Source organism: Carcharhinus amblyrhynchos, chromosome 12 (genome assembly GCF_965287045.1).
Source record: "Carcharhinus amblyrhynchos chromosome 12, sCarAmb.v2.hapA, whole genome shotgun sequence".
NCBI lineage: Eukaryota > Metazoa > Chordata > Chondrichthyes > Carcharhiniformes > Carcharhinidae > Carcharhinus > Carcharhinus amblyrhynchos.
The window spans coordinates 34,568,767-34,581,758 of NC_137335.1; the positions used below are offsets into that span (position 1 = coordinate 34,568,767).

At 45.4% G+C, this 12,992-nt stretch overlaps 1 protein-coding gene across 1 annotated transcript in view; it reads right to left on the bottom strand.

Annotated features, from left to right (window-relative positions):
- Positions 1-12,992, bottom strand: part of LOC145350708 (chitin synthase chs-2-like) — a 206,058-nt gene that overhangs the window by 160,666 nt on the left and 32,400 nt on the right. The window contains exons 2-3 of the mRNA XM_080199914.1: positions 10,626-10,693; positions 4,068-4,115 (exon numbers count right to left, since the gene is read on the bottom strand). Of these exons, the coding sequence (XP_080056040.1) occupies positions 4,068-4,115; positions 10,626-10,693 (116 nt within the window). The remainder of the gene's footprint in view (positions 1-4,067; positions 4,116-10,625; positions 10,694-12,992) is intronic.

The following is a 12,992-nucleotide window of genomic DNA, read 5'->3' on the forward strand; positions in this document are numbered from 1 at the left end:
ATGTAGTGAGAACAAGCACAGCAAGTGGATGGGCAAATTGATTGTAATAGCACCATGCTATATGAATTGCCTCCATCACCCTCCCAGGCAGTGCATTCCAGCACACCCCCAAACCTCCTGCCCCTCACCTTGAACCTATGTCCCCTTGTGATTGACACTTCAACTAAGGGAACAGCTGCTCCTTATCCAATCTGAACCCTCATATTCTTGCACACCTCAGTCAGGTTGCCTGTCAGTCTTCTCTGCTCCAATGAAAACCAATCCAAAAAGCCTATCCAACCTCTGTTCATAACTTAAATGTTTCATCCTAGACAGCGTCAATTTTGACTTCTAGTTCGTACTGTGTGGTGGGGTTTATTTCAAAAAAACTGTTACTTTTTACTTTGAATCTACATGTGCAAACCAGGGAGTGGGGGGTCTCTCCAACCTTCCCGTGCCCTTATTAGATCGGGCCAATCTTGCACAAGGCCCTCATCTCCTCCAGACTCTGTTGGCTGTGTGACACCTCCCTCTCTCCCCCTGTCCCCAATCACTGAGGCATTCATCCACTACCCATCCACACCACCCCTCCTCCCCATTAGCACACCTGCAAGTGCTCACTTGCCTTCCCCTCAGTGCTAACAAGCAAACTGCACGTGCATGTAATTTGCTGGAATGTTCTGCCAAACTGCCTATAGCTGATCTACTCGAGTGAGGGCAGCTCCATTAAAAACTCAAGAATGGACAAGCAGTCAGGCATTCTTGCATTAAATGTGTGCCTGTCCAGCCCCCCGATTTTCTGAGGGTGAACTGGGGAGGCGGCTGGATGCAGCAGAGGTGAGGCGGGGCACCCTCTTTCCCCCAAGAGGACGCAGACCAAGGGGGGCTGATGGAAGCACGGCCTGGGAGGATGCCATCACCTCAGTCAGTACCAGGGCACTGGCCCCTTGAACCGGGAAGCAGGGCTGGAAAAAAGTCAATGACCTCATCCGTGCAGCAAGGATGAATGCTGAACCCCATTTTGCATCTTCCCCTATATTTCCCTTCAATCCTCCCATCCCCAGCATCCCACTGTGTTTGCCCACTAAGAGCCACCAGCTGATATACTCCAGCAGGAGTCATGCCATCATTTCTTTCATGGCTCCTTCTGTCTCCACAGGAGAAGACCGAGCACAACACTCGTGAGAGGGCAAAGACAGAGGGTGGTGAGCCAGACCTCCAGGTCCTCATCCCCTTTGAGGAGCAGGTGTTGGAGCTCTCCAGAGAAGGGGAGATGCGGGCTGTCAGCAAAGCATGGTCAGGCTGCTGTCAAGACGTGAGCACCTGTCATTCCTTCAATCACTTTGAGGCAACTTCTCAGGGGCACGAGTTTTGGGTGCGGCGGGCAAGGTTTAAAGGAGATGTACAAGGCATGTTTATTTGCACAAAGAGGATAGTGGGTGCCTGGAACTTGCTGCCACGGGAGGGTGTGGATGCAGATATGATAGTGATCTTTAAGGGCATCTCTACAGCTATGTAAATGGGATGGGAATAGAGGCATATGGTCCCTGGACGGGTAAAGGGTTACAAATAAGGTGGGCAACTCGATCATTATAGGCTTGGAGGGCTGAAGAGCCTGTTCCTGTGATGTAATTTTCTTGATTTTTTTTGTTCTATGTTCGCTGGAGACATGTGAATCATGTATTTGGCATCCTGAATTCCTCTCGCTCCCTTGCACTTAATCTTGAGTCCTGTGTTACAGGGATAGATCCGAATGCCCTGGGGCCTTCTGGACTACTGGCTTCGGCTACAGCTCCCATCCCTCCTGGTCCGTGGATGAATCCTCGGAGGATATGGGTGAAGGGACCTTGGAGTGTGGCACCATTTTGGCGCCAGCTGCCGCCTCACAACTCACCATCCCAGATACTGACATATTGGTGGGTCCAGTTAGTATTTAGCCTTCTGGGTCACTCTCTGGTGAGCATGACACATCTGATAATGTACATCCGGTGGAGAAGGAACATCCAAGCGTTCTGGCATGGGGGGCCTGCCGGAGGCAAGGACTCAGCTGGCCCCAGGCTATGAGCTGGTCCTCTGAGATCACTTCTCCTTCAGCTGCTGGAGATGCAGCAACAGAGCCAGGGAATGCAGGAGGGGCTGAAGGCCACACTAGACCAGCTGTGAGGCTGTTGGGAGAAGTACCAAACCTTTCAGGTAGACCAGCTATTGCCTGTCTTGCGTGCTTCCCAGGCCAACACTGCAAGGATAGCGGCTGCAGCAGAAAGCCTCGGGCAGCGGATCGTCGCCATAAGTGGCACGTTCAAAGCGATGGCTAAGTCACAGTAGGCCACAGCAGAGTATCAGAGGGCTGAGGCCGCAGCTGAGGGACTGAACAGGCTTCTCAGGATTCCGTGGCCCATGGCTGAGTGGCTTGAGAGCTTGCAGGAGACCCAGTGGGACAGCGCTGAGACACAGCAGGCTATGGCAGCAGCCATTGAGAACACGGCCTCGTCTCAGAGGGCACTTGCTGTGACCCCTGACAGGTGGCCCCTGACTCAAATGGCCATTGCAGAGGCTCAACCACCATGGGTAGATGCAGGTGGTCCTCCAGGACTGACAGTGCCAGGTGACACAAAAGCTTCTAGAGCTTAATGCAGAAGCCCCAAGGCAGGAGGAAGGGCTCGAGCCCGTGACGGTGCCTTCCAGCCAGGAGGCTGTGGCTGTGGCTCTGACTCCCCGCTCCCTGACACCAGGGCATCTCAAGGGCAGTGGGATGAAGAGAGTGTCATGGAAACATCCCAGATACCTGGAAGCAGGCCAGGACCCTCAAGGTCAAGGGCCTCCAGAGGACGTCCACCACATGCTCCCAGGCTCCATCACAGGCTCCCCGTAATCGCAGCCACATGCTCCCCGCAATCATAGCCTCTCCCAATTCCCCCAGCCATATGTTCCCCACAATCACACCCCCTTGCAAAGTTGAGAAGCTGCAGCAGTGCTATTTGTAAGGGCTTTGTGCTCATCCTTCAGCTGGAAGTGAGCTGAGTGTGCTAGGAACCAGCAGCATCGCAAGACCCGAGGTCAGCGCTGAGACCCATTTTCGTGCTGCAAGTTGAACATCGGAGACCTTGCAGAGCAATAACCCCCAACCCCCACCCTCACAGAGCTACCACCAACCCGAGACAGAAAATGGCCACAACAACAGGACACCCATGAGTAGCAGAGAGCCATCGGGCACTTACCTCCTCACTAACCCTCACTGATGGAGCAGCCGAGTCAGACTTTTATTGAGCATGTCTAATTCATGCCGATTCAGGATTGGTGAATGCGGTGATAAAGGGGAAAGTGCCGGTAAAGTTGGGCGTCCAGCCCATTAATTCAATTTAAATGCGTTCAAGTGCATTTAAATTGCCGTCGCACCCGTTTCAGGTACAGTCCCGAGCGTGGCCATTTTAGGCCCTTGGTAAAAGAGGAATGGGCATGGAGGCAGGTGTGGATCGTGCTACTCGCCTCACGCCCGCCTTTATCAAGTTTTCGTGCCCAAAAACGGGCACAACTTGATGGTAAATTCGGTCCCTAAGTAGTGAATTGTGGTGTGGAATGCACCAATAAGACCAGCGCGGATCTCTCCTCTTTACTCAGCGTTAAGGTACTTAGAAATTTTTTGGGACAATTCTGCTCAATGTCTTTGTCTTTTTGTTTTAAGCCCACAACCCCTAACATAGGGCATTACACTGGGCAAGATCCCTCAATTTGGTACCATCCAGCTGGGATGCTATTCAACATCCAAACTGTTATTTAACCCCTCTGCTAGTTGCAACAAGGAATCTAAAAAATACCGCTCCCTTTTCCCAGTCCCAATATTTATTCACTAATTCACTATCCAGGCTGCCTGTTTCTTGCAGATAGTTTGTGCTTCATTAAAGAAGTCTCCATTTAAACCTTATTATTTTTGCTTTCAGAGTAGATGAAAGAAAAGGTAAAAAATCTTATGTTATTACATAGAAGAAAAATAATTGCACATTCAAGCATGAAATTGGAAAGTTTTATTTGCTGTTCATGGTATCAAATTCTCTACATTTAATTTGAAAAGTTTTAAAAACTGGCATTACCTTCAAAACAAGAGTGGTATCTTCTATCCCAAATGAGTTAAAGAGAACCTGTTATTTAAAAACAGACAAGATTCTAATTGGTAATTTCAGCAGTAATAAATGGCAGTGCATCCTCAAATAGATTGAGGAATAAACTTGATAGCTCCCAAAATTGGGTGAGGGGATTTGGATGTAAGATCCCCAACTGTTCAACATTTAAAAGCAGCACCAACTTTGTGTCATCTGTTTATTACATGAATGCAACCTGTATCACTGAGTACCTGTATATGCGTCAACAGGGCGCAAAATCATGTGAAGCTTCAACAGTTAAAGCTAGCATCCACTAATCCATGTGCATTTCTTAAATAGGAGGCATTGTGGCTGGAGCAGGCACTTAGAGTCATTCTACAACTGATTGAATTCTGGGAGACAGAATATGACACAGCACAGCCAGAAGTGGATTCCATAGTCTTTAGAAAATGCGCTGGAAGTTTTGGTAGAAGAGAGAGCAAGGAGGGGAAATGTGCTCTATCTAAAGGGTGGGGCAAGGAGGCAGTGGGATCAACCAGGTGAGAATAATTGTGAAGGTCAATGCCAAGAGTCAAGCCCAAAGACCTGGATGCTGTGCTGCAAAAGGTTCAACGGTGTCACATGGGGTGGCCAAGGTTAGTGAATGTGGCTGTGAATGTCATACACAATGAACTGCACCGCTAGCCTCCAACACTACTCAATTCAGACATTCCCATCGCTCACCATCAACAGTCTCGATTAATCAGTGCTCATGTCTGACATTCATATACTTCAGTACAGTTTCACACCCATTTTTCACAAGTTACACACACCAATCAGCTATTCAATTGTGATACCACATCAGTTAAACTAACTGCATGACACTCACTGAAACATCCCTCTCTTTTGAAGGACACGAAGAACTGGAAATAGTAGGAGCTAACCAGTGGGGAGAGGCATGTCTGCATATTCTGACCTCCACAGTGGTAACACTGTTGCTCATTTTTGGAAAGGCCACTGCTGAGGGCATAGACTGTAGTGACACTGAAATCTTTGGAGAGGATCTATCGGTATACCTAATGTGTTTCTTCATACTCCCTCATCAGACATTGAACAGGATTTTCCAGACCTTCCCACCGGTAGGAACTTCTGGTCCCAGCCAAAGACATCCGACCATGATGGTTCCCTGTTGGTAGGATGGGCCTGGAAAAACTGCCAAACAGGTGGGGAGTGCAGAAAAATTACACCACTTTCTTCTGATTTACAGACTGCAGAAGGTGTAAGCATACAACTTTTATATGCCTCCACTCTAGCAATGATCTGTGCCAGATATCCAAGAAGTACAAGCTGGTCTGGCACTGCAGGAACAGCAGAAGAGAATGATGATAGGGACATAGCATCAGAGAGTAATTTCACACTCGCAATTACCAGTTCAGATATTGATACTGCACATTATTCAGAGGGATGCATAGAAGTGGCATCTGCTGATGGTGAGGTACCAGGCATGAGTCATCTGCCCTGACAACAGGAAACAAGGATTGAGCAGGTATCAGTGAGCTGGAGGGGAAGCTCACACAAGAGAGTTGCCACAGAGGACTCAGATGAGGACTTTTGATGGCACGGTGTGCAGATGGAATGCTGATGTTTGATACAGAGAAAAACATGCCAGAAAGCCTATGGACAATATGAAGGAGCATGGAGGAATCCAGCACCAACTTTTACAGGGCTTTGCACAAATCTGGAGACCATCCTTTAGGCGTGGAACCAATGGCCAATTCAAACAGAACACATTGAGTACCCAACCACAAGGCAGTGCCTGCTGGTCAATGCCTCAGCTTTCATTACAGCTCAAGCTGAAGGCTGACTGTTGTGATAAAAACTCAGCTGAAAGTCACGCAAGCTCCGATTGCTACAATCCATTTGGCCAGTTTGGCAAACCAAAGGATAACTGCTGGACAACAAGGACTGTTTGCTGATTACATGGCTGCAGCATTCTAGTTTTTAGTTCCAATTTCCAGCAGCCAGGGTAATTTGCTTTCTTTTTAACTTTTTAACTCTGTCCTTAAAATTGCAAAGCCAATGCTCAGAATGAACCAGGCAAACCCAAATCCATTCCTTGCTTGCTCTAAAAACTCCAAATTCAAAATCCAGTTGAATCCAATTCAAAGTCCCCTTGAGTGAGACAAGCAAGATTCAAGCTGACAAGATGAGGCATTGCATCCCATCTTGGGACGCAGTGGCTCAGACAAAGAAGACAGAGGGTAGCAGTGGAAGGGCGTGTTTCTGAATGGAGGGTTGTGACAAGTCGGGTTCCTCAGGGATCAGCGCTGGAACCTTTGCAATTTCTAATATATATAAATGATTTGGAGGAAAATGTAACTGGTTTGATTAGTAAGTTTGCGGGCAACACAAAGGTTGCTGGATTTGCAGATAGTGAGGAGGACCATCAGAGGATACAGCATGACATAAATTGGTTAGAGACTTGGATGGAGAGATGGCAGATGGAGTTTAATTCAGACAAATGTGAGATGCATTTTGGAAGGTCTAATACAGATAGGAAGTATACAGTAAATGGAAGAAATGGCACCCAGGTTGATAAGGTTGTTAAGAAGGCGTACGGTGTGTTAGCTTTTATTGGTAGAGGGATTGAATTTCAGAGCCATGAGGTCATGTTGCAACTGTACAAAACTCTGGTGCAGCCACACTTGGAGTATTGCATATAGTTCTGGTCACCGCATTATAAGAAGGATGTGGAGGCATTGGAAAGGATGCAGAGGAGGTTTACCAGGATGCTGCCTGGTATAGTGGGAAGGTCTTACGAGGAAAGGCTGAGGGATTTGAGGTTGTTTTCGTTAGAAAGAACAAGGTTGAGAGGTGACCTAATTGAGGCATACAAGATGATCAGAGGATTAGATAGGGTGGATAGTGAGAGCCTTTTTCCTCGGATGGTGACGGCTAACACGAGGGGACACAGCTTTAAATTAAGGGGTGGTAATTATAGGACGGATGTCTGAGGTAGGTTCTTTACTCAGAGGGTAGTAAGGGTGTGGAATACCCTGCCTGCAGCAATTGTGGACTTACCAACTTTAAGGGTGTTCAAATGGTCAGTGGATAGGCATATGAATAACATTGGAATAGTTTAGGTTAGAGGATCATTAGATTGGTTCCACTGGTCAGCGCAACATCGAGGGCCCAAGGGCCTGTACTGCGCTGTAATGTTCTATGCTCTATAACTCTTAAGAGTATTGATAGGCAAAGGGATTTGAGTGTACAGGTACACAGGTCACTGAAAGTGGCAATGCAGGTGGAGAAAGTAGTCTAGAAGGTATACAGCATGTTTGCCTTCATTGGCCGGGGCATTGAGTTTAAAAATTGGCGAGTCATGTTATAGCTTTATAGAACCTCAGTTAGGCTGCACTTGGAATATAGTGTTCAATTCTGGTCACCACACCACCAGAAAGATGTGGAGGTTTTGAAGATGGAAGAGAAAAGATTTACCAGGATGTTGCCTGGTACAGAGGGCATTAGCTATGAGGAGAGATTAGAGAAACTTGGTTTGTTCTCAATGGTACGACGGAGGTTGAAGGGCGACCTGATAGAAGTTTACAAGATTATGAGAGGCATGGACAGAGCGGATAGTTAGAAGCTTTTTCCCAGAGTGGAAGAGTCAATTACTAGGGGCACAGGTTTAAGGTGCAAGGGGCAAGATTTAAAGGAAATATACGAGGCAGATGTTTTAGAGAGAGGGTGGTGGGCGCCTGGAACTCGTTGCTGGAGGAGGTAGTGGAAGCGGATACAGTAGTGGCTTTTAAGGGGCATCTTGATAAATACATGAATAGGATGGGAATAGAGGGATATGATGTCCGGAAGGGTATGGAGTTTTAGTTAAGTTGGGCAGCATGTTTGGTTCAGGCTTGGAGGGCCGAAGGGCCTGTTCCTGTGCTGTAATTTTATTTGTTCTTTTCTCTTTTGTTCTTTGGGCTTGATCAGCTGCTTGATCTTAGCCAAAAGGTTGGGATATGGCTGTGGGGAGATTAGAGAAGCTGAGGTAATTATTCACTGAACAGAGAAAATTAAAAGGAGATTTGATAGAGGTAAAATTATTAACGGTTTTGACTGAGTATATAAAGAGAAACTGTTTCCAATGGGTCAATAATTAGAGACTCAGATTAAAGGTAATTGGCAAAAGAACCAGATGGGCCTGGAAGGAAAAACCTTTTGCACAGTAAACTATAATGATCTGAATGCCTGGAAAGGTGACAGATGCAAATTTAATAATAACTTTCAATTGGAAATTGAATAAATACTTTAGGGGAAAGAATTTGCAGGACTCTTGAAAATGAGCATGTGTTGGGACTAGCTGGGCAGCTCTTTCAAAGGTTGGCATGAATTTGATGAGCCAGATGGCCTCCTTCAGCACTTTATTACTCTGTGATATTATAATTGTAACGTACACATGCGCCCATCTTTCAGCAACAATTCTACAAGATATCATGCTGGAAGCAAAAATCCAGCTCTTCAGCAGAGGAGGGCAGAGATTAGTTTCACAATCCCAATGGTTACTTGAACTGAAATTAATTAACCCACAGTACAGAATTAGGAATCAACCTGGAACATACTACTCTCTGCCTGGATCTTTCAACTATGTTATTGGAAGATCAGATGGTGACTTTTAGATTAATCCAGATAGCAAAACTTCATTTGATGAAATTGCTTTGAAAATTTTCAATTCAAAATTGATTTAACCAATCATTTTCCTAATTTTTTTGTTGGGTGCTTATCAAAATGCTGAATAAATATTGTGTAGCCATCAATGGAATGAAGTATAGGTAAGGTATAGCATGGTTGGAGATACAACAATGCTGAAGCTACTCTGCCTCAACAATACGTCTCAATTTCAGAAATTCTTCACATTTTAACACTCATTTGTCGCTGTCATTTACAGTTTAAATTATTTTATCAACATTCCCAATTTAGTTTTGCTATATTGGGTTGAATTTAACGCAGCCTGTTGAAACAGGAAATATGGCGGCCAGACTTATTTAATTAGAGGCAAGGCCCCTGTGTCAGTCTCCTGGCAACGGGCAAACCTCCTCTGTCTTAGTCATAAGAGCTAACGTGGGATTTGCAGTCACCGGCAGTGGGTTGTCAGTTTGACTCATTAATGAGACAATTAGTAAGCAAAAAAAGGTACAACGGCTACTAACAAAAGACCAGGGCTTATAGATTTTGAATAGGCTCAAGGAATTAAATGGCATACTCCTGTTTCTATGTTGCTAGACAGTCTAATCATGTGAACATTGACATTTTATGCACACAATCCCCACAATAAATGGGGAACCAACATCAGGAATATTATTTTCCCTTGTTAACCTCCTGCTCACACTGAACTTCTTTACTCCTTTTCTCCCGTTGAGTGGAACAATTAGAACCATGGACATTGGAAGCTACAGAACCTTCTTACCCTACTGAGCATACCATTGGCCATTGTGTCAGCTGAACAAATTTTTGGCATCTCTCCTACTAAACCTTTCAATACCCCCTGCTCACTCTCTTAAGGGCTGAATTTTCCCACAAGCTTCTGGAACCTGACATGGGACTGTCTGTGGGCCTGAGGCCTTGACAGCAGATCGGTGATACAAATTTACAGAAGGCAACATGTTAATTGGCCATCTGCGAGTTTGTCCTCCAATTAAGGATTCCGATCAAAAAAGAGACATCAGAGGATCTGCAGGAATGTTCTCCGACAGCCCCTCCGGCAGTAGATGAGACAATTAGTGTTGAAGAAGAGGGAATCCAAGAAGCACCTCAAAATACAGATGTTTGTGAAGGGTCCAGAATCAATTTAGTAAAACAAGTCCCTCAACCGAGTGGAACCTTCGTAACAATACCTCCAGCCATAATTTAACCTCCTTAACCATGTAGCTCCCTGAAACTGGTACTTTATTCAGCTTCCAATGGCCCTCTGAGCTCTCACTGAGAGGCTGTCTTCAAACTGTGGTCTGGTTCCCGACATAGCAGGTAGCTTGTGTGATACCAGGAAATTTCCACTAATGTCAGAAGGCCCATGACTGAGGCATTGATTGCAAGTATCCTGCTTGCTTTGAGGGACAGCGAGAGAGAGAGAGAGAGAGAGAGACTGATTGCCTGCCCCCTTCTGGCTAGTGAGTCCCAACTCCAGGAGTAAGCCATTCCTGGAAAACTCACCCAAAAGAGGGGTCAGGTTTTGGTTACTGCCAACCTCCCCCCACTGCCAGCATCACCCCATCCATCAATCTTGCTTACCTGCTAATTTATTATTCATCTGGGGATGTGCCACATCTTCCCAAACTGGGATCAAGAGCATACTGTGTGGAAAATGGATCCTTGCACCCCTCTATAATAATGTACTAATTTCCTATGATGATTATTTGATCAAAACATGCATTCTTTAAAGAGTGAAAAGGATCCTTATATTCACAGAATTTGACATTCCATATAATTAAATTAACATAACTGGAAAAATATATGCCATCTGCAAATTTACGTCCAGTAATAAAATCTATTATTAAGCAAATGTTCCAAAAGTACCTGTTTAGCTGTAGCTGTGTCTAGTCCTCGTCCAATGCAGACACCTTTCACAACAGTAACATCGTCATCTAAAAACAGGTGAGTATAGATGGTGATTTTGAGCGACTCAGTTCATAATTAATCTCAACACGTATAAATATTTTGAACCACTAACATTTTTTAAAAATGTGTGAATCCAAATCATCATCCTGGCACATCTGTAGGCAGGTGGAGCAAGGAGTTGCAATTGAGGGATTGGTGAATCCGATATTGGGAAGGTGTGTGGGAGGGCATTGAGAAACATCCCGTTGCCCTTGCTGCTGACTTCCATCCCCTTCCTGTGATCCCAATCAGCAAAATCCCTTCCCCCATCACTCACTGCATGCCTCTCAGGGCTTGCATCCCTCTTCGGTATGTGACATCAAGTGGATGCAATATCAGTAGTAACCATCACTTCTCCAATGGTGCTGTTGAGTACAGAAAAGCTACTGGCCTCTGAACTGCCATAATGGGTGAAGCCCATTCACTGCTCTTTACCTTCTTAATTGCCCATTAGTTTTCATTTATTCAGCTCCTATTGCTCCTAACTATGCATAAGGCACTGGTCTAGCACTGCAAAACATTGGCTGTATGTTCGTTGTCCTTCATCTTGACTTCGTCCTTATGATGTCTACTTTGATCATTTCGTCCTCCTTACTTAAAGACCATTTTGTTCTCTCAGCATTTCCTCGATAACAGACATTGATCCCTACTGAAAATAACTTGGCTCAGTCTAATCACAGTTCCTTCCCCTCAGAGACACTTTATTCTTTTTTACTATTACCAATAGCATTCTCACTACATTTTTTTAAGTTTATTTATTAGTCACAAGTAGGCTTACATTAACACCACAATTAAGTTACTGTGAAAATCCTCCAGCCGCCACACTCCAGCGCCTGTTCAGGCACACTGAGGGAGAATTTAGCATGGTCAATGTACCTAACCAGCACGTCTTTTGGACTGTGAGAGGAAACCGGACTATCCAGAAGAAATCCACACAAAGGGAAAACGTGCAAACTCCACACAGTTACCCAAGGCTCAAATCGAACCCGGCTCTCTGGCGCTGTGAGACAACAGTGCTAACCACTGTGCTGCCCTCTATCTTGACCTAACTCTTAAAGACTGCTATTGGAATAGCTAGTCACTTTCACACCAGTTTCACAGAATTGAATGTGATTTAACAGTTTCTTGTATTGTCTTTCCACAATAACAGACCCAGTAGCAACTGTATCAACGATTAAAGAGGGTTGTGAATCTCTGACTTTCCTTTCTACTCTGGATGCTGGAATTTGGCCCCATTACTTTCACCTTCCATGTACTGTTTGTTTTTGCTCTAGGACAGCATGTAACACCTAATCTTCCTGCTTGATATCAACTGTTCTTTTCTGATCTGTAATGTGTAGTCAAGGATTTGCAAACACCTGAACTCGCTTTAGATTTACCACAGCCTTGTTCTGGTACATGGCTGTAATTTGAAGCGTTATCACAACCTGGAGCATTAATGTTTCCTCCACTTTTGCATGCAGTCTAGATATGATTGACTTTTGCACAGGCAAAGCACCTTGATTGGAAATGGAGGCATTCAAATGATTCCAGGTTACCATGGCAATGGTAACATCTAATTTCCTAACTCTGGGTGTAGGATTTACCACGCAACTGCCACAGATTTTGTGGTGGCATAAGCAGCCCACCATTGGCCAGTGATAGGAACTTCTGGTTCCACCGTTGTCAACCAGGTTTCCTGTTAAATGCACCCCTTGCTACTGTAAAACCAGCAGCGGGGGTGTGCCATTGGCAGGACCAGAAGATCCCACCACGCCAAGGGCAGAAAATTCCAGTGTGGGACTGTGAACCTGGCTGCTGTGGTCTGGATCTTGCTGAAATCCAATGGACCTTCCCTGCCTGGAAAAGAACTCCCTTGCATTTTCTGTGATTTCCAAGGTAGTGACCTCAATGTAGGCCTCCTTTCACATGAGTTTATTGCCTTTTCTCAAAAGCCAGCCAGGATTTTAATGTCTTTCCCCCTCAAAAAAATGTGAATTTCAATGAATTCAACTTGCAGTGCAATCTCATTCTTTGTCCTGTCATCACTGAGTGCCCAGAATCCCTTTAATTTCACAGTGCTGGTGTCTAGCAGACATCATTGGCTAGACACCACCTCAAAAGCATCTGGTCATATCATAGTGTGGAAAATAGTTCCTTTGGGGAGCATTTTCTTGTCTTGTTGTTAGGGGGCGAGAATCATGTCAGAGTCCCAAAATGGCTATAATGCTGGTGGGATTTCCCCAATCGATTGTGCCCCCCCCCCACCCCCCATCAATGACATAAAGAGAATCCCAATTTTAAAAG